Source organism: Ptychodera flava, chromosome 13, assembly GCF_041260155.1.
Source record: "Ptychodera flava strain L36383 chromosome 13, AS_Pfla_20210202, whole genome shotgun sequence".
Classification (NCBI taxonomy): Eukaryota; Metazoa; Hemichordata; class Enteropneusta; family Ptychoderidae; genus Ptychodera; species Ptychodera flava.
This window is the reverse complement of record NC_091940.1, coordinates 40,427,173-40,449,814: the sequence shown is the minus strand read 5'-3', so window position 1 is coordinate 40,449,814 and position 22,642 is coordinate 40,427,173. Positions and strand designations below refer to the sequence as shown.

General features: G+C 36.4%; 2 protein-coding genes across 4 annotated transcripts; one reads left to right on the top strand and one right to left on the bottom strand.

Moving 5' to 3' along the window:
* The first annotated feature begins 38 nt into the window (after positions 1 to 38).
* LOC139148452 (HAUS augmin-like complex subunit 4) lies at positions 39 to 7,274 on the top strand. 3 transcript variants are annotated; one of them, XM_070719910.1, is made up of 9 exons: positions 39 to 177; positions 2,318 to 2,454; positions 2,677 to 2,808; positions 3,299 to 3,442; positions 3,710 to 3,812; positions 4,486 to 4,625; positions 5,111 to 5,241; positions 5,552 to 5,620; positions 6,044 to 7,274. In XM_070719910.1, exons 1-9 carry the CDS (start codon positions 135 to 137, stop codon positions 6,249 to 6,251), a joined length of 1,107 nt encoding a protein of 368 aa, XP_070576011.1. In that variant the 5' UTR covers positions 39 to 134; the 3' UTR covers positions 6,252 to 7,274. The 3 variants fall into 3 exon arrangements, with proteins under 3 accessions (XP_070576011.1, XP_070576012.1, XP_070576013.1); XM_070719911.1 differs by lacking the exon at positions 39 to 177 and adding an exon at positions 483 to 718; XM_070719912.1 differs by lacking the exon at positions 39 to 177 and adding an exon at positions 592 to 620 and having other exon boundaries at positions 6,044 to 6,448.
* LOC139148450 (cyclic nucleotide-binding domain-containing protein 1-like) lies at positions 7,256 to 22,519 on the bottom strand. The gene is made up of 12 exons (XM_070719908.1): positions 22,316 to 22,519; positions 21,656 to 21,734; positions 14,689 to 14,834; positions 13,952 to 14,129; positions 13,424 to 13,572; positions 11,862 to 12,016; positions 11,195 to 11,256; positions 10,872 to 10,950; positions 10,390 to 10,522; positions 9,713 to 9,822; positions 9,114 to 9,264; positions 7,256 to 8,059 (listed from the first exon to the last, which is right to left on the bottom strand). Exons 1-12 carry the CDS (start codon positions 22,392 to 22,394, stop codon positions 7,863 to 7,865), a joined length of 1,518 nt encoding a protein of 505 aa, XP_070576009.1. The 5' UTR covers positions 22,395 to 22,519; the 3' UTR covers positions 7,256 to 7,862.
* Between the last annotated feature and the right edge of the window lie 123 nt (positions 22,520 to 22,642).

The following is a 22,642-nucleotide window of genomic DNA, read 5'->3' as shown; positions in this document are numbered from 1 at the left end:
AAATAAAATATAATTTTCTGATACTAAAGCGCATATAAAGAAAAGACAATCGATACAACGTTGTTTTCTCGACCCTCGCGGGACAGAGGCTGACTTATTATGCTGCATGACGGGATATCGCGGTAAAATTCAACATGGCGTCTGAAGTGAGAAGTTCAACTGACCTGGCAGAGAAAGGTAGGAACACAAGGGCTAAGAAAATATGGGTATTTTCCTGGACAAAAAGTAAACTTATTCATTCAGATCATAAACCATCGTTTGTGTATAGGCTTCTCGTTATTACTGCAGCTTCACTGCTCAACGTGAAACCGCCGAATTATCAAAACATTGCAAGGCAAAGAAACCTGTCGCCTCCTGTGATTTAGAGTGGTGAGACCCACACAATACGTACTGCACGCTATTTCGTCTCCAGGGTAACATACCACATTATAATAAAGTATCATCACCTGTCAAAGTTTCAAAGAGTCAACCAGTGACGTAGCATGAGTCATAATGTGACTGAAAAATTTGGGAGAGAAGCTCGAACGAGGTTCATCGACGACGTGGACCAGGTGCATCACCCCGCCGAACTCAAGACCTGCTCTGGTGCCAGTGGTGGTACTGAAACTGGCAGCTTACTGGTAGACATGAGTGTTAGCCTTCTCATGCCTTCAGAATCTTGAACTTCTGTTGTGTTTTCCCCAAGAATATCTGTTTTCATTCAATCCTATCGTTCGAGGTAATTGAAATTCTCAAAAATGTATTTTTAGGTAGGGATGGAGACATGTACATGCTGATAGGTTGCTGTTGGTTTGTGAAGGTTAGGTGGTCACTACATTTTCATTTGATACAAGCTGTATCATCAATGCATCATGAACACAGGAAAGAATCCCTTCCTACCTCCATGCTTCCGCTCTGCCAGCTACCTGACAGGGGCCATATTAAAACAGTTTACTGCACCATTATGTAAATTTATTGACTCCTCACCCGGAAAATGATATCATGGCAGATACATAGATTTCTATTTCCAATACCTCTTTTAATTATATGTATTTGCCCAAATTTGTGTCATGTATGTAGGAATTTTTATTGGTAATGGACATGTACTTTAATTTGCTTTTCACAAGTAGTGAATCAAAACAAAGACAATCTACTTCAACGATATTTAAAGGTTATTTTGTAAGCCCCTATGTAGTTTATAGTTTGATTTGAAGTGCATTTCATTTTCTTTTTTATTGTTGCACATACGCCATGTTTTGCTATATTTTGAAGTGAAGTATTTTAAAAAACCATAATGTGTGTGGAGAAACCATTGCAGGGCTTCAACCATAGACAGCAGAGCAGTTCCCTCTCTACTGCCAATGCTTCAACTTACAACCTTTGTTGAAAGCACTGTGCAAAAAGCATTTGTGCAGTTGCTGTGTTGCCATGGAGGCTCCAAAGCATCAAATTTGTTCTGTCACTACCAGTACACATCATATAATATCTCATATAGTGATGTGATACATAGTGATGGGTAAAAATGAAAGTTTGTTCCACAGACCATTCATCCAGTTTTGTTTTGTTTTTTAGTACTGTGGACTATTTAATTTTCACTGGAATTTATTTTAGATCAAAACAGATTTTCAATGTTTCACTGTGATCTTATTTTCACTTTGTCTAGTCTGACTACATGCAAAGCATCGAAAACTAAAATTTTCACTTGGATTTTATTTTAGCAGAAAAATGGTCCAGCAAAAATAGTGAGAATAAATGCCAAGTGAAAATAAAGTATTCTACTGTAGATAATTTTATTTTCATCTTGATGTGTACTTAAACATGCATGCCTAAAATTCTCCCTGTTGGTGTGGGGGGGGGGGGGGATATGATAACTGTCATTGTTCTAATACAGAAAATCTCAAATGCAAGAGATGCCATATATTTGCAGATTTATGCATTCTGTGACTATTGAATGTTCATTGGCAAATTTAATTTTTTAAAAACTGATGCAGTGTTAATGTGTTTAATCTGTCGACTATTATCAGCAGATTTACTAGCAGTAAAAATGCTTGCCCATTGACGGAGCAATTTTTGTGGCTGGACTATTGTGCACTGCTTCTGTATGTGTACAGGTACACAAGCCAAAATGAGGCTACATTTGTTACGCTACACATTTGCATGTTATCAGTGAAATGAATCTATCAACATGTGTACCATATGAAGAGACAAAGTGACCGATAATTATCTTGTACTGAATTATAGATGTGTCTGTATTGAGTAATCAGTTTGCATCAGTAACGACTGACTAAGACTTGGGATTTAAGTGATTATAGTCCCACTCCATTACATTCTTTCACAGTCAACATGAGTTTGCCAACCCATGTTACAAGTTATGATGTTGACAACAATCCAGAATTCATCAAACTATTGACTTCGCTATCACAGCATCTCATGGATACTGGTGTCAGTAAGGAAATTGAGAGAGACAGGAGACAGGTAAGATAGCAGATTGTCTTTTTAGATTTTTTTTTTTGCAAATATGCCCGAGTTGATGTACTTATTCATTTTCTTTTTACTTAACGTTGGCATTACTTCAATCACAGTCTCTCCATGACTTGTACTTCAAATTCAATGAAAATGACTTATACATAACATAGATCTCATTGTCTTGTTAAGTTTAATAATCAATAGTAAAAAAAATATTTTTTATCATCAAAGGCAGAAGAGACTCTGAAGCAAGAAAAACTAGCCTATCTACAGTTACACTTGTTGCATCTTGAACTACAAGAATTCATAATGGATTATGAAATCAAATGTCACGATATCACACCAAGTACAGATACAAAACAGGTTAGCAATTGCATTTCTTGTATTATATCAATAACACAACTCAAATGTCTTCCAGACCGTAACAGTATTTAACTTAAGCAATGAGAATGTCATCAAAATAAATGATCCCTTACCATAGCAGTTCATGTACCTCAAGCAATGCTGAGCAAAGAAGCTGCATTTTGTCATTTTGTCAGAACAAAAAAATGATTACTGGTTTACCTTGCTAAACAACTCATTTCAACATAATTACTATGGGAAATTGTCCTACAGCAAGTAACATTGATTGACAATTTGAACTATGATACTGATAGTGCAGTCGGAAATTTATGTTACAAACTTATAGTTACAGATGTGATTGCACTGGCATATAGATTATGTACACAGTACAGTAAGTTCTGTAATCTGAATGTTATGATGGTTTTCAAAAGTGCAGGATCCAAAAGAATTACAGTACGAACGTTCTGATATGACATCAACATACTATATCAATATTCTCTTTTCTTAACAGTTCTATGAAGCAGTGAAACAGTGTTTGTACTCGGCTGAAGTTTGTGACTACTTGGATTACAATCTGGCATCTACTAGTGAAGATTCCACAACATTGCTTGGTCTCAAAAAAGAAGATGTCCTTAGAAATAACCCACACAGAAAGGTAGAAACAATTTAGCTATGATCAAATACATGTAAACAGTTCATAAAATAACAAAGTTAATGCTTTATTACCCTGACCCCATGTAACAATTGCAAAGTATTTCAACAACAGAAAACGTAAAATGTATCAACAAGGTTTTGGACTAGTTCCTGATACTTCACAAAAGTTGACATGTCAAGTGTTGATGAATTATGCTGTCAAAATGGTGTGAAAGTATGAACCAGTGTATCAGTTCATTTATTCTTTTTGAACTTGTATGTTTGACAGAGGCTTCACTCCATAGAGCAACAATTGATTCCTAAAATTGAAGAAAGGCTGAGGAAAAAGTGTGAAACGTTGGTGACATATCATCAACCACAGAAAAGTGAGAGTAAGTGCTTTCTTGAAATGTTTTCCTGTGTACAGGTGTTGATGTACGGTATAGGAGGGTGTGGATTTGTTAGGGTATATGTGAAGAGATGTGGCATCTACCTTACACCTGACAGTGATTCTTTTGTGAAAAGAGCCGTTTAGTATTTCAAATGCATCGGGCTGATAACAAGAATTACAAAGTGTTTCCTGAAAATTTCGTTATTATGTATATGCTTCTGTATGTGTAGAGAGAGACAGAGTGAGGGAGAGAGAAGTTGCCATGAAATTTGTAAATTCAAAGAGTATGGATGGTCCTAATCCTACACTTACATGAAGTGTTCAGAGTCTATAATCAATGTCAGAATTTTTTTAATTGTTGAAATATTTCAACTGAAGATGCTCATTGTTACTTAAAGAACTGACTATGATATGTTACTGTAATTGATAATATAAGACAACACTAATAAGGCAGATGATTGAAATAAAACTTTACGTTTTATTCAGTAAAACAACAAAAGATGATATACTTTATGCAACTCAAAATTGAAAATCAAAGGCAAATGACCAAAAAATTTGAAATTACAACCTTGAATGCATTTTGTTGATTGACATTTAAAAAAAAAATCCTCTTGAGATAGCCATAGTGTGTATACAAAACAAGTAATGAGCTGGCATGGTAATTTCATTCTCAGGTACCAGTGAACTGTCATTTGCAAAAGCATTCCAGCTTCCATCAGTTCTGGAGAGAGAATGTAATGTGTTAAAAGAAGAGAAAAAACAACTAAGGCACGATAAAGCAAAGAGAGACAAGAAATTTTGGCAATATTATCAGGTACAGTGTCCATTTATCCATATGTGTTTATTTGTTCTGTTGTAGCACTGAGGTAATCCATATGTAAGCCATGTCCATATCCATTGTCCTATAAAACTATATTGAGCAACTGCATGATAAATGTAGAATTTCCCTTTTCTCCAGCAAAAATAATTTTACATACAGATTACTTGATTGTTCTTTATATGATCTGTAAACTTTGATATCACAGATATTTTTTCTTTAAGATTGACTCAGGAATGTTCAGGTCAATATTAAGAACTTTGTTTACCACAAATATCAATTGTCTTTGTTAATATTTGTAAATGCATGCAATTGTACAATGATATAATTATGTAATTTCTTAAATGAAAATACATGGAGCAAAGAAAGGAGTATTTTTCTGTTTAACAGGGGTACCACAGTGATTTTTTTTCACAAGCCTCTTCTGAGCACACATGTACTGATAAACTAACATATAAATTTGGTTGTACCCCTGAATACAGGCACTCATAGAGTGGTCCAACCTACTGACACAAGTCATCAAAGAACACAGATTAAAATCAAAGGCTTATGAAGACAGTGTAACAACAGATTGGTTGAGTGCCAGGTGTCAGGCTACCTGTCTCAAAATCAGGTAGGTGATCTTTCATCCTCCAGTAAGTCTCAAAATCTAGCCATCCATCACTGTACAACTCTCATGAATACTTATTCTATTGTTTATTGTAAATTCCCGTATTTTTAAATTTGGCTCTAAAGAAAGACATCAAACCTCTTGAACTAAATTGAAAATTTCTAAAATTATAAAATAATTATTTTAGAATACTCTTAAAGAATGTTGTGTTCAGCAATACACACAGTTAGTTTACCGTAGATTCGAAATCAGCAGTTCTACAGGTTTGCTGAGGCAAATATAAACCACAACTTTGAATTTAATCATTCAACAGATGTGTTGAGGCTGATGTGTTGTGTGATACCTACACTAAGGAATCTGTTGAAGCCTTGAAGCAAATCAAGTGAGTACTACAGTTATAAATGTTGAATTATGTCAACAAGTGTTTTGTTTCAATGATCTTTGAAGATACTCTGGATCATATGTCTTTCAATGCAGACAACAAAACAAACAAACAGTTGAAATTAGCCAATTACAAGAAACAAGAGACTGATATTTTAACAATGAATTGTGCAGAAATCATCAACAATGACTTTTTTCTGTCATGTATGACAAATACGAGGCATTTGTGTGCTTTACCGCACATTAACTTATGCTCAGGGCTTGGTTGTCATGGAAATTCCTACATTGACAAGTCAGTGGATACATTCCCTAGATGAATGAATCCACACATTAGTTAAACAACATTAAAACCATTGACATCTCTGACACATACACATACACATCCATCTCATAGGACTTATTCTACAAAATACTTTGTTTTCAGACACCATGTGAATCACACCATACGTGACTGTGAATCAGAGCTTGGTAGGCTGAGCCAGGCACTGCAGTCATATGAATCACTTGGTATGGGATTCAAAGAAGTTGTCAAGCAGTATGGCCAACTACAGGAGGAAATTGAAAATAAGAAGTGGGCACTGACTGAATTAGATCCAACGACAGACCAAGATGAAGACTGGAGGCTCAAGTAATGTCAATTTTCTTTAGTGTCGGATCACTGATAGCATTGTGGAATGTCCTTTCATAGATGACCTTATGGCAAAACATGAATAGAGTTATGGTCAAATGTGCACATCACCTGTCCTCTTCTGATACCATTGACTCAATAGCACTGTAGGATAGTTGTAGATGCATTTACTGCTTGTTTAGATCAATAATCATCAAAACATTTCAGTAAGATCAAAGGTAAAATAGACGTCCATGTCACATTATAGCCACATGAACTCATTTCACACCTTTTAAGGTCAAGGACAGTGTCAATGACAGATGAAAGAGCAGACCACAAATCATACAAACATGATTTTCACCAACTTGTTTCACCAAGATAATCTACAGTGATACCAATGACCTGACAGTGATAGTGTATGTCAATTCACTGTCTCAGACTGATCATCTGAGTAAATGACATGTGAACAGATCATGTATCACATCATTTTGTAGAAAGAAAGTAATGGTTTATGCCAGCAACAGGTATTTCATAGAATTTGCCAGTTTCAACCACTGCATAGTAGACACCGCTATAATTTGCAGTGTGTATACTTTATGAAGGCAAATGACTAAAACACTGCCATTTTGTATCCAATTAATGAAACTTTTTATTCAAAAGTATTTCATATACAAGTATCAAGATATTTACAATACACAAAATAGTCATGTCTGTTCTGTGAAGCATGTCAGTGACTAGTTCACCGAATAGTAGTTTCATTTTTGATAAAATATCACATTTGGCAACATAATTATTGACTTGTACATGTACGGACATTTTCCTAGCACTGTAATGATTTTTCATTGTTCTTGCATCACATACTCAGAAATACTTGAGATGGGTTATGTCTGTGTTTTTCTGTCTCAACTCTGAGTCAGTTTGTAGTTGTATAACAGGGCAAGAACTTGTGACTATTGAGAAAGCAATATATCTGTTGATAAACAGATAAATAATAAACAGATCTGTTGTTAACCAAAACAAATAAAACAGATTGTGAGAGCCTGCAGTACTTTACAGTGGTATGTGTTTTTATTCTGTAGGCAGGGAACTGCATTGTACAGTTGTACAGAGATAGTTTTGATGCTTGCACTGAATTTGAAATAGAGGGGACCAGTTCTGTTGGTGCTTGGGACGAGAGGTCTGTAAAACATTGGTTACTTCACATTGGTATTTGTGATTATGAATAGGGTCATTGCAAATTGCTTTGTTTGTTATCTAGTATGGGACATAAATGAGTAAATCAGATCACACATATTGCAATTTTACCATGCATACAGATGAAAGTTTCTTTTAGTATCTTGTGCCCTGAAGGCTAAATAGACACATCACTTACTCAAGATAAATTATCTCTGGCACCAGACAATATTACACATTTCATGTACTGGTACATGGCTAAAGCCATGAAAGTTCCAGAAATCCAACACTAGCCTTGCACGTATCTGCATATGGACTGCTTTCATATCCGCTGTAATGGCTTGTGGAGACCCGCTAACACACAGGGGTACAATAATGCACACAATGGATGAAGGGTAACTCTGTGAAGTAACAAACCGTTTATGTTGCGTGCATCAGTGGTTTATCCAGTGTCATTCCAGTATTATTTTGACCATTTTCCATAACCAGGTCGAATTCCTTTAGAATTGATGACATCAATGACAACACCATGTTTGAACTGATTCCACTGTCTCTTTAATTCCTGATCTACATATTCATCATGGATAGCCTGATTTGTCAGGTTGCCAAAGGTACGGGTGTTGGACTGTTGTAAAAGGGATCTTGTGGTGTCATCCAGTTCTAGTGTGAAGAAGAAATATTTACAATGTTATTGGTGAAATTTATCTGGCTCAAATGCAAGACCTTATTATTAAACAGCCAGTAGCTGTTAACTTCTTATGATTTTTTTCAAAATTTTTGTTTTTAATGTCAATTGCAGTTTCATGATCTACTCAAAAAATCTGTTGAAATACAATAGCTTTAAGCTTGTTAACTCAACCTGTACATGTGTAGACTGCATTGATATTGTTAATGAGTGAATTCTGGTCCGAACTACACAATTAAAATGACGCAAGATCACCAATTTCCCATAGGCCACCACAGTCGCATTGAGCTCAATTTTTCTATTTTGAAACATTCAGCGGCACAAATCCTCTTGAAAGGTGTTAGGTTAATGACTACTGGTGAATTTTTCATGTGGTCAAGTCCATGGAAATTTTGAGTTCGAGATGGAAATAGAGCCCTCAGTGGTGTTTTTGCCAAAATTCAATCTCATTGCTTATGATTTCCATGGGCTCTACAACTCCTCATATTACCACAGAATGCTACATGTACAGCCATCATTCACAAAAATACTTCAAATTAAGGTTCAAGCCAAACAAGCATCCATGCAGGTATAAAAATTCGTCTTCTGCACTATTTTTCACCCAAACTATCGTTGTGGGTAATGAACCCGGAACTGATCTTGTGTCAAATCTAAACAATAACATTTAATTTGAACTGAACAGACACTGTGTTGACGAAATGAATAGTAGGTGTTTAACCTTGTTTTTGGAAGTAGAATGGTAAACTGCAGTTGACATTAAAATTAAAAATGGTGAAAAAGATCAGAAGTTACAGGTACTGACCCTTTAAAATGTTTTAAAACTGTCAAGGTCCCTTGCTTAATTTTCAAATATCATATGTGTTAGGCAAATCTGTCAATTGACACACAGGGCCAGTGGATTGACAATACATTGGGTATAAAGTGACAAAGATAAAAGGTTTCATGAATACCATATACATATATCAGCAGTAGAAAGTGGACTGTTTGTGATCATTATGATATCAGTGAAATATTGTATCTTCTTCTTACCCTGGAGTCTTGCAGGTGTAATAGCACCAATTTCAATATTGTTGGCGGTGACAATGGAGCAGGTGATTGGTTCATGAGCTAGAACACTGATTTCACCAAAGGATTCTGAATTCCTCAATTTACCCATCACCACTTGCTTCTTTCTTTTCACCTGCAAAAAGGAAGGAATCAAGATATCTCAGTGATTTATCCCACAATGTTATCTAGCCAAGATAAAAACATGAATGTCAAGCCTGAACTACACAGACAATGGTATCTCCATCTTGCTTTCTTCAATTGCATTACAGCAAGCAGTTTGCATTCTTCAGCTCTGAGATTTGTAAATGAACTGGAGGAATTCTTTTTGAAACTAATGTTTCTCGTATTTCATGTAGTGGTGTATAGTATACGGTATATTAGGAAGATTCCTACTTTTCGTTGTCACTTGAAGAGACTAGAAATCTCAGATGTTAGTTTACCTACACTTCACCTTTAGAATACTGCTGTTGACAGTGATGTGCTTGCAACATGTACTGTTCAGTGTTGACCATTTGGTAATTTTTTCCATCACTTGTAGAAAGATATGACATTTTCAATATTTTAATGAAATCAATACATACCTGTTGACCGTTTGGTAATTTTTCCATCACTTCAACTTGTCTGAGAACATGACATTCTCCCGATTTGATGAAACCAATGAATGGTGCTTTGTAACCCTCACTTACAAGTACTGCAAGCAAACAGAACACTCGGGTCAGAAAAGACATCTAGGAATAACAAGATTGTACCATTGCAAAGTATGCCAACAGTCACAATGTTGTGTGACCATGATGTACAGAAAAATTTTCACCCATTCAAGTTAAAGATGGGATAGTATAAAGCTACATATTTTACTTGAGAAGTACTGACTATCATCAACACTGTAAAATAATTTTTGAAAATATGTTTAATGTAGTTTCAATCTTACAATAATTATGACCCTTATGTGTTTACTATTCTGCATGTACAAACATACTTTTTCAATCTATCATGAACTGAACATTTCAAAGTGTTTGTATACTTTGGACTCCTTGCACAGGTAGTCATTACATTAAAGTACCATGTAATGCATGAATTTATATTGACACAACTATGTCATTACTTGTTGTTTATTTATAAACATTTACTGTTTCACTACCATGGTATGTCCAAAAGCTATCATTATCAACGATGAGTGTGGACCTATTTACAGCAAATTGGGATGAACAGATTACTATTTATTGTGATACTTCCATCTGATCTTCATGGCATACCATACCTGTATTGGCAGGAAATGTTATCCAATCTATGAGCACTGCTAGTTTTTGAAGAGACTGTCTTGGCCACAGGTTGTAAGCTGGACAGGACTGTATTAATTCAACTTTCTCTGATGTTTCACGGATACGAATTTGCTGAAAGACAAGGAAATAAAATCAATGCTCTTTTGTTCATTTCATGATCAGACGTGAGAAAATGGTGATACAACAGCTATAGTATGCAGAAAATATCTTAAATTCTGATGAGATTTACTATTCTGTTATGCAGTTACATATATTTCTGTAAGTTACTGGGTTGACAAGGTGGTAATCACAAAATATGGCTATATTTTATTAGGAGTCAAAAGCTGAACCAGAATTGAGAAAATTTTTGAAATTATGTTTCCTGCTATCAAAAGGTGAGCCTTGCTTTGGAATACAGAACCAACTTACTACATGTATGCATAAGATATGTATTGCTGCAGAGCTAATTTCTCTAACTTACCTCTGTTATTCTCTTGTAATCACTGCATGATATCCTGAGAAATTCACAAGGTACTTGTTTTGTAAGAACTGTCAAAATCCTGAAACAAACCCAGGTAGAAATTAATCACACTTGGCAATTTTTGGACTGATGTCTACAGTGACAACAACTTTCAGGGATTCAAAGTCAGAACTTCCAAAGTCAGAAAACTTCCACAATATTATTGAATCTATTGTGTGATAGTTTACTGGTATGTTCTTGAGGTGCCCATGTAGGTTTTATTTTTGTGATTGTTATAAGCGCCAGTTGTCATGATTGCAATCAAAGCTAGCTTTATGACTTACTTGCTATTGGGTTCTCTGCCATCAACTCTTTGTAATGTCCCAAAACAATCACCAACCAGCAACTGAAATGAAAAACATTGATTCAGTTATACATGGTGCACTCCATCACTTACATGTATCAATTGCCTTTACAATCCTCTTCAAAATCTCTGTTAAAATCAGTTTCTTTTCAGTTTTATTCACTCATTTCACAGTTGAACTTTCTTTCACCCATACTAATTGCACAACCTTGTTTGTTTGAGGTTGCTTTCACAAATTAATGTCACTGACTTCGAGGGTCTACTCCATTTTACATCTTTAAACTGAAATGTTCCTGTACACTTTATATGGTCCAATAACAATGTATGTAAAAATTGTACTTAAACTACATTAAATGTTTGTTCTATCGCTACAGTAAAGAAGGGTAGATGTTGGACTGTGAAAATCAAATGCTGTTTTTTCACCTTATAACTCTCATCTTGCTATGTGTTGAGCCATCAAGACAGCTGAAATCAAAGTCCATTGATCCAGCTATTGGTCCATTGATCCAGCTGTTGGAAAGGTTAGAATGTAATGGTGACTTCCAGGGAAAACAAGAAGCTGATACATTTGCCAGCATCTTCATTGATCTGCAGAAAGGCTGAACTGTCAGCATCTTATACTTACAAGAGACAGTAACACTTCTCACCTCAGGTACTTTCATATCTTGTGTTGATGATGTAGACGTGAGTATTGGTGTTGGTGATCTGAATATACCCCTGTCATCTTTACTCCTTAGCCATGGTCTACTTTGAGGCACAACAGTGCCGCGTAATATCAGATGGAAACCCTGATTTCCAAATACTGAAAACAAATGACAAAGAAGAAATGGGTAAATTAGTAACTGAATGAAAAATTTGTCGACATATCATGCCTAATTAGTATTGAGATGTACAACTATACACTGAATAAGAATCTGGTCAGGTGCTGCTTTATGGGAGTTCAATGTCACTGAATTTGGATTAATATAATGAAGCACTAACTCACTGTACAATGGCTGAAAAAGAATTGCTTTAAATATGATGCATCTTTTGAATTTCAATCGCCAGTAGGGTAATGTCCACTAGATGACAATTTACAAATGGTTAATATCAAACACAGCCATGACTGATTTTGGATTGAATTCCTTTGGACATCGTACAAAGTTACATTGTATATCACACACAGCTAGCAATTCATGGAAAAATACAACTCTGTTTTGTCAGTCACAGACCCAAAATGATCATGTAAATACTTAGTGCTATATCCCTTAAGGAGGTACGCTACCATTCCAAAAAATGTTGGGACATTCTTGAAGTTGACTTTTCTGAAATAATCTTTATGTGTACATTGCAAAGATATGAAAAAAATATGGGGTACCCATGCAAAATTTTTGAAAAACCACTAAATCTCCCATTTTGCAAAATTTGCACTTACCAGCAGAATCTTTATTTTATCGCAAATGATTAACAGATCCCAGTGTGCATACCACATTTTTGCATCGCCAGGACAGCTGAATTAGGACAATCAACTAAAATTTGAGATGTCTTGTCTTAAAAATTAAATATTAGACCCTAAATTTATCATTTAACTGTAAAATTAGTCTTTTTTAAAAATATAAACTTCATATAAATGCACAAAATAATTTCAAAATGTTAAAAAGTACAGCAATATCTATCAAACAGACAGTGTTCTTTGATTTAGAAGCAAAAAAAGTAGGGGTCACCGCGCAAATTTTCTTACTAAACAGCAAAAAGTGACGAAAAAAGGTGAATTTTGTTAGACCTGAGATTTGACCCTCTAGCTTACTGATATTATGTCAGAGCTACAAATGTTAATTATTCTCTACTGATCTTTCAAATAAAAATAACTGTCGATTTTTCAGTGCGGAAACATAATTCCGGTTCTTTCGATTCATAAAACTTCTGAAAGAAATATTACAAGGTCACTAGCATGATTTTTTGCCATTTTGTCCTGTTATTCACGCTCACCAGGTTAGGTAGTCTAAAAGGAACATGTACGTCTTCTGGACAAAAGAGGGCGCTCTCCTACATAGAATGGTAGCGTACTACCTTAACGTACACAATTTTTATATGCCAAATCTCATCATCTCATCTGAGTGTGTTCTGATACAGAGCAGTTCATGTATTCAGTATCTTAGTCAGTGGAAGATCCAGTTCGCTTTGTTTCTTTGTTGTAAAATCTGCTTGAAAATTTGAAATGCAATCATACCAGTGTAATCTTCATCCTTCCATATATCTATCTGAGCTACTGTTGATAATTCTTTTAATTCCTTATCAGTGAGTTGATCTGCTAGTTCAGGAAATGATTTCAGATGGTTGAAAACTAACTCATTTTCTGCTGCAGTTCTTTCAAATGGTCTGTGGAAAAATTAAATAAATACATTATGCATGAAATGAGAATGACTGGTTCTTGAACAAGTGATCCATAGTAATAGCCATAATGCGAAAAGTTTATTCTGTCTTTCAAAATTGCTGCATATATATTTCCGCTGTATGCTACCAATGACATGCAAGGTGCCTTGATTGTGCACGCATACCAACAGATTATAAAAAGCGTCATAACTTACTGTGAGGAACCAATTATAAAAATATGTCAGAAATGTTGCACAATATTTCAGCATTGGCTAATATCGTATCAGGGCTGGACAAAATTTGGATCATTTAATGTGGCAGTGTAAGTGTACGCAACTGATAACTAACTAGTAGTAGTGAGTAATCTTTTTCTGATAATACCTACTTTTTCCTCAATATCCTTCTGAGATCCTTGATTCTGTTTGCCTGGATGACAACCGGATCAACTTCATCCCTTTCTCTGTGTAATGTTGCCATGTGATCTTTGATTTCATGACTGATACGATCCGTCAGTTCCTCGGCTGAGAAGTGTTTCTTAGAACACACACCTAAACTCACATGACCTATCAACAGATAATCCAATATCAGAGCTTGCAGATACATCTCTCTCTGGTAAGAAGTCAATGACAATGTCCTTCATATTGTTTATGATCTACATATGACAGGTTATACAACCACCATATCATGACAGTTCATGTTTCTGACCATTAGTCATCAGATTTCTGCAAATGGTAATACTGAAAATCTAGATATATTACGGTAGTTAATATGGATGAGACTGAGAGAGCGTTGTACTTGGTTAACTTGTCTTAGTCTGTTCTTGGAATGTCAGGTACTAAATTGGATAGCATCTACCAGAGTTTTCTGATAATAGGCCCATCCACATATAGGCCTGGCCCATGGGCGATTATTTTGCTTGATCTTTACCATTGACATCTCAATTAGCCTCATTTACCAATGAGCTGTCATAAAATGACTGTTGTGTAGCTTAAGCTCAAGGTGTTCCCCTGACAATTTACCCAATTTTTGAATAAGAAAACTCCGGTAACAACCTCTGAATGGAAATCATTGATTCTTACTTCACAGAACTCTGGCTTTGTTGACATTGATAATATTTCTTACCTGTGGAAACAGCTGATGTGCTTCGGTATGACTCAAGTTCATGTTTACTTTTTGGCACATGAGGCAACGCTTTGGGTTTGATGAACATTTTATGATAATTTTCCATGAAATGTTGATGTGCTTCTTCACTTGTTTGAGGATTGAATCTGAAAGATAAATCAACAATCATAATTTCTGTCCTGTGCCTGTTCTTCTTTACATACTGAAATCGCACATCGGATTACATCCATCATCTCTATCTACCGTATGGGAAATACTGCTTAGCATGTCACCCTGACAGTGATTCTAGTGTACATTGAGTTTCAAGTCAATTACAATTTAGTATCTAGCCCTTGTTACTCCCATAGAAAGGTTTGTGGATATGTCCTGCCTGAATGGGTCACCTTTTCACACAAAAAATCCTTAAACACAGGTCACTCTCAGTCTTCATCTAAAAAACCCTACATATGGATCAGCAAAGGAGACATCCCCATACTTCTGAAAAACCTTCATGTGCAGTAGAATAACAACAAACATTCTCCCATCCCAATTTGTCAAGAAAGTACCTAACAATTTGTTACAGTTTTCGAATATTCATGGTATATATTTGCAACTTTGGCGGCACCCCACTGTATGAAAATATAGGGAGTACTGCCATTTCACCATTTCTTGTTCACTGATGATATCATTGTGTGATCAAATTTGCGATACATTACAGTATTTATTATAAATCCTTCTGTGTCGATCAATCACAAGACAAAGTGTTACGATTGCTTCATTTAGAATTTTATTGCAGAACATTGAGAGAGAGATTGAATTTATTGACATATTCTCCATCCCACACTTACTATATGTATGCATTGTTGATAAATGCACTGTGATATATGTTATTATATCATACCAATATATTGATGGCTCAAATACAGCGATCTGATAGGACGAGACACAAAAAGACCCGTGGTATATTGGCGATATACCACATTGGCACACGCAAGCTCTCAGCTTGGGCAAAAATCCGTTTTTGACATTCTGCGCCAAAATTTCAATATACTGTTATAATTATTATGTAGGTCATTTACCCCACACTCATCATGACCTGAGTTCAATTAGTCTAGAACATTCTCAAGGTCACTGCCCTTGATGACCTAACAACCTTGAATTCAATTAGTCATGTTTGGAATGTTCTGGAAAGTTGATTAGTTGTGTAAGGGAGATAATTTTAGAACAGTAATTAGCATGTCAATAAAAGTTCTAGATTGTTCTTATATGCCTTTATAAAAGGGACGTGCTCAGCTTCCAGTCAGACTTTGGGATCGTGTCTCTTGTGTGTTACTAAACTCCAGCAGTAGTCATTCTCAAGACTTTTCAAGACCTTCACTGTCAACGCTGGATTTATACTGTGGACTTTGTGCAGCTTCAAGCCTGCAAGGACTGTTCATTCATCCAACTGACTGTTACAACTCTGAGACTGGAGCTTTGCCGTCCCAGCTGAGATAAGTAGTCTGTACACTTTTAAAGCTTGTACTCTATCCCTGACTTAGCAATTAGTTTTATTTTCGTAATAAATTTTGTTTAAACGTTAACTGCTGAGTTCACCCTTTTGTTCGTTTTCTCTGCACGTAACAAATTGGGGGCTTGTCCGGGATACGAATATTTTGAGCCGTTTGACAACATTTTGCCTGCCTTTTCAAAACTACTATATACTGTGAACTCAGCGAAATTCAATCATGGCGGAATTCAAGCCAGACGAATTTATGGATGACCTTGATCAGGACGCATTTGATTCCCTCAAAAGGACAACCTCATTGCACTGGCCAATTTCCTTAAAGTAGATGTCAAAAGATCTATGCGCAAGCGAGAAATTCAATTCAAGATTGCAAAACATTTAGTTAATTCTGGCCATTTTGAAGAGTCTGCCTTAAAAGATTATGAGCCTGAGTCTTCCTTCGAACTCAAAAAATTAGAATTAGAAATTCAGGCAGATTTGGAGCTTAAAAAATTGGCATTAGAAAAGAAAAAATACAAATGCAATTACAAATGAAAGAAAAAGAATTGCAAATGGAGGAAAGACAGAAAGAAAAAGAAAGGCAGGAAAGATTAGAAATGGAAGAAGACAGAAAGAGAGGGAATTGGAAATGAAAGAAAAAGAATTGCAAATGGAAGAAAGACAAAGGGAGAAAGAAAGAGAGGAAAAAGAAAAGGAAAGAGAATTAGCAGAACACCGACTGCAGTTAGAAATGAGACGTTTAGAGCTTAGAAAGTCAGGAAAATTCTTCCCTTCAGACAATTTTGACATCACTAAGCATTTCAGGTTAGTTCCCCCTTTCCAAGAAAGGATGTTGATAAATATTTTCTCCATTTTGAGAAAATTGCTCAGAGTCTGAATTGGCCTAAGGAGTCCTGGTCTATGCTTTTGCAGAGTGCTTTGGTGGGTAAAGCCAGAGAAATTTACATTCAGTTGTCAGTAGAGCGGCTTCAAATTATGATTCTGTGAAGGAATTAATTCTCAAGGGCTATGAGTTGGTGCCTGAAGCTTACCGTCAGAAATTTAGGGATTGTGAGAAGGTGAAGGATCAAACTTACGTTGAATTTGCTCGAACAAAGAAACAACAGTTTGATCGTTGGTTTTCTTCCGAAAAGGTCAGTCAGAATTATGAAAAATTACGACAACTTGTTTTGATTGAGGAATTTAAAAGGTGCATTCGGAGTGACATCAAGACATTTATCAATGAACAAAAGGCAGATACATTAGAGGTTGCTGCACGTTTGGCCGATGATTATTCATTGACCCACAAATCTTCATTTCTCAGCAAACCATTCCAGTCCTTTTCATACAGAAACAATGCAGGTAAATTTAACTCGTCCTTTTCATCCAAGAATTTTTCAAAGGACAGTAGGAAATCAAATGACAACAGTTCACAAAATTCAAGTAACACTCCCACATCATCAGATCCCAAGTCTCAATCTCCTTCTGACAAACAGTTTGGTACACTTTCTTGTAATTATTGCAAGAAAGACGGCCATTTAATGTCAGAGTGTTTCAAATTGAAAAGAAAACGTGAAGGTCAAAGTGGTCAAAGTGGATCTAAGCCCACCGGCTTTATTTCTTCATCAACTCAATTAGAGTCTAATAATGTGTGCAACACATTTTCTGAGGTTAAACCCCTCTCATCCCCAATTAATGAGGTCAAGGTCAATTCTTCTCAAGATAGCATTATGGGTATTTTCGAACCATTTATTCATGATGGTTTTATATCACTTTCTAGTGATTTCTCTTCCGCTACCCCTGTCAAAATTTAAGAGATACCGGGGCTTCCCAGTCTCTTTTGTTGGCAGATACCTGCCGTTTTCTGAAAAGTCATTTTCAGGTTCTAAAGTTCTTATTAAGGGGGTAGATTGCAATGACTTTATTCCTGTTCCTCTCCATAATGTCTATTTGTCTTCGGACTTTGTTTCTGGACCTGTGGCTTTAGGTATTAGGCCTTTTTTGCCTTTTGAAGGGATTCACCTTCTTCTTGGAAACGACCTTGCTGGGGACAAGGTCATTACTAATCCACTTGTGACTGATAATCCTAGTTTAGATCAAAATCCAGAGCCAATTGAACAAGAGATACCCGATTTATTTCCTTCATGTGCCATTACTCGAGCCATGTCAAAGAAAACTTCCGAGAATCAAAATACTCTCAAAAATAATGTCACAGATGTTGACTTAAATGACACCTTTCTCAGTCAGGTGTTTGACACGGATCATTCCGTTATCCCTCGTGGATTTGAAACTTCCAGTAAAACTTCTGCTGACCAAAGTCAGACATTTTCTAGATCAAATCTCATTGCAGAACAACACAAAGACCCAGATATTTTGTCTTTGTTTGACAGGGTAGATGATGAAGATAAAACTTCAGATAGCTCTGTTTCCTATTATACAAAGTCTGGTATTCTCATGCGTAAATGGAGACCTCCAGATGTCTTTGGTTGATGACGACTGGGCTATAAACATCAAATTGTGGTTCCAAAGCCCTATCGTGCTGAAATATTGCGCCTGGCCCATGAAACGCCCTGGGCTGGTCATTTGGGAGTAAGGAAAACTTATCACAAAATTCTCAGTCACTTTTATTGGCCTAATCTCAGGCAGGATGTAACACATTTCTGTAAAACTTGTCACACATGTCAAATGGTAGGAAAGCCAAATCAGACCATTCCAAAGGCCCCTTTACAGCCAATTCCTGCATTTCAAGAACCATTTAGTAGGATTCTAATAGACTGTGTTGGGCCCCTTACCAAAAACAAGATCAGGAAATGAGTACATGCTGACAATAATGTGTACATCAACTCGGTTCCCAGAAGCCATACCACTGAGAAATATAAAGACAAGACTATAGTGAGAGCTTTAGTCAATTTTTCACTTTATTTGGCCTCCCTAAATGTGTCCAGTCCGATCAAGGCTCCAACTTTATGTCTGGTATTTTTCAACAAGTAATGGATCAGCTAGGCATTAAACAGTATAGGTCATCCGCCTATCATCCAGAAAGTCAGGGTGCTCTTGAGCGATTTCATCAAACTTTGAAAAACATGATTAGGACCTACTGTTTTGACACAGAGAAGCAGTGGGATGAAGGAATTCATTTTTTGCTCTTTGCTGTTAGAGAGTCAATTCAAGAATCTCTTGGTTTTAGCCCATTTGAGCTTGTATTTGGACATACAGTCCGTGGCCCACTTAAGCTCGTTAAAGAGAAATTCCTATCAGACGATGATGATTGTCTGAATATTTTGCAATATGTGTCAGATTTTCGTATGAAACTCTCTAAAGCATGTGAATTAGCCAGAGAAAATCTTGAGTCATCTCAGCAGTCAATGAAAACCAAATATGATAAAAACACCTCAAAACGGAAGTTTGAACCAGGTCAAAAAGTTCTTGTTCTACTTCCAATTCCTGGCAAACCACTCCATGCTCGTTACTTTGGGCCATACCTAATTGATAAGAAATTGAGTGATTTAAATTACATCATAATAACACCTGACAGGCGAAAACAAAAACAGCTATGTCACATAAATATGCTTAAGCCATATTTGGATAGGGATAATCCTACTATAACTCAGCCTGTCAGTGCAGTCAGTTCAAACCATTATGAAGATAGTGATACTGAAACTGACTTGAGTGAAAATACTCTAAACTCAAAGCTGGGCTCGGTCAAGCTTCAGAACTCAGAAATCCTGGAGAAGCTGGAGTCTACAAAGTTGGCACACCTCCAGCCGAACAACAACAACAGCTGAAAGAACCAATCCATGAACATTTGTTTCAAGATGTTCCAACAAGGACAAACATCATCTATCACAACGAAGATGTCTGCGACAGTAATCCAGTGGAACAACATCCAGACAGACTGAATCCTGCGAAAGCGGAATATCTCCAAGAGGAAGCCATGTATTTGCCGAACAATGACTTTATCGAACTCAATACAATAACCGGACTTGCAATCCATACTTTATGCCAAATTCAGTGCCATTTCGAGTTTTCCAATATCCAATTGCAAGAGGATAGTCATGGGACAGATCATCCTGTTTGCTATTTTTAACAAATTTAGCAAATTTAACAAATCCCAGAGAAACTACTCTACAATTGAAAAAGAGTGTTTATCTTTGATATTAGCCTTACTACAGCATTTTGAAGTTTATGTTACTTCTTCAAATCAGCCAATAGTGGTTTATATTGATCACAACCCTCTTGTTTTTCTGCAGAAATTTAAAGGCAAAAATCAGAGATTGCTAAGATGGAGTTTAATGTTACAGGAGTTTAATCTTGACATTCGACATATCAAAGGCAGAGACAATTTAATTGCAGACTGTCTCTCTCGTATTTAGAGTTTATTGTTGTTCACTTTCAAGAAGTTTTACTTTAGAGTAAAAAATTTTGAGTACTTAAATCTTTTTCAAGATTACATTTGTAAAAGAAAGATTTTTCTTTGAAAAATTTTCTTTTTTTGAAGAGGGGTGTGTTATGTAGGTCATTTACCCCACACTCATCATGACCTGAGTTCAATTAGTCTAGAACATTCTCAAGGTCACTGCCCTTGATGACCTAACAACCTTGAATTCAATTAGTCATGTTTGGAATGTTCTGGAAAGTTGATTAGTTGTGTAAGGGAGATAATTTTAGAACAGTAATTAGCATGTCAATAAAAGTTCTAGATTGTTCTTATATGCCTTTATAAAAGGGACGTGCTCAGCTTCCAGTCAGACTTTTGGGATCGTGTCTCTTGTGTGTTACTAAACTCCAGCAGTAGTCATTCTCAAGACTTTTCAAGACCTTCACTGTCAACGCTGGATTTATACTGTGGACTTGTGCAGCTTCAAGCCTGCAAGGACTGTTCATTCATCCAACTGACTGTTACAACTCTGAGACTGGAGCTTTGCCGTCCCAGCTGAGATAAGTAGTCTGTACACTTTTAAAGCTTGTACTCTATCCCTGACTTAGCAATTAGTTTTATTTCGTAATAAATTTTGTTTAAACGTTAACTGCTGAGTTCACCCTTTTGTTCGTTTTCTCTGCACGTAACATGATATAATAGCAATAAATCGGCACACAGTCCATGTAGCCGACAATGAGATGCAAATGATATGCGGTTAAGGTCTCCTCGACTAACTTTCAGCTGGTTTCTCACTTTCTACTATTTTTACAGTATTTTATACAAAGGCACAGACTTATCCTACCTGCAACTTAAAACTGATAGTGATTTTGTAGCTCATTCTTTACTATTTTTCATAGTTTTCGGTAGCCGGTATTAGACACTTCGTGTTCGTGTCGGCTACATGGACGATCTGCCAATAAATCACACCCAGTGACGGTATACCACTCGATTTTGACCAGTTCACTTCATATATGCACTCGCTATCGCTTGTGCATATATGTCATGAACTGGTCAAATCTCGTTGTAGACCGTCGCTGGGTGTGCTTTATTGCTTAAATATATCTGGTGATAATTATACTTACTTATCTCGCAATCCTTCTAAACTGTTTATTTCTTTGAGTCTTTCATAGTCTATAAGAGCAGTTTCTGTATCTTGTGGCACTGGAAATGAAATTGCCATATTGAATATAAATATCATGGTGATATTAAACATCACAACTACCAATACACAAGATAATAATTGATCTGTGAAATTTTAAAGACTCGGTGTAACTTTATAGCTACTAGCTATGTCACATATACTTGCCATTACTAGCAATTATGAAACTAAATTGTCCGATATTCTCTGGCATTGCAGTGCATTTTGTTTAAAACCATGGATATACTGTGGCACGTCCATGTTACACTTAGAGTGGAGGGGCTGCTGCAAAATGTAATGAATTTATATGGGTGCACTAGTTCCAATTTTTCAATTTGTTCTGTAACTGGAGAGAACGAATCTACATTTAAAGTGGGAACAGTGAAACTTGTCGGATGGAAAGCAACAATTTCTGATGTTAGGTTTCGATGTTTGTACCGCAACTTTACCCTGCAAAAATATACTCTATGATGTCAACATGCGCCGTACTTTATACATTCAACAACTGGTCAATGGCACCCATGTACCCACCAAGCGCACTGCACAGTCCCTCGCCTCATATCCCTGAATCTCGTCCTGTGAACGGAACCGTGGACACACCTACCTCGATGTCTTGTACTCTGTCTGTCGCGACCACTCCAAGTCTTAGCGACCTGGCGGTCTCCCCAACTAACCAGAGCCATAACTTTGCGGACGGAAACGGTAAATACTGGAAAACTGTCGACGGAAATAGGCAACGATACAACATGCAGCAGGTGTACAGTAACCCTGTGTGGCAGCAACAGTGACGTCACCGTCGTTAACCAAAACAAATGGTGGTCGCTTGTGATCTCACGAGACTAGGCGAGAACACAGTCCTATAGGTTGGGATATTCCATTACCCGATCACCGGGTACGGCCGTGTGTATAAGAGGTGGTGAATATATTTGAT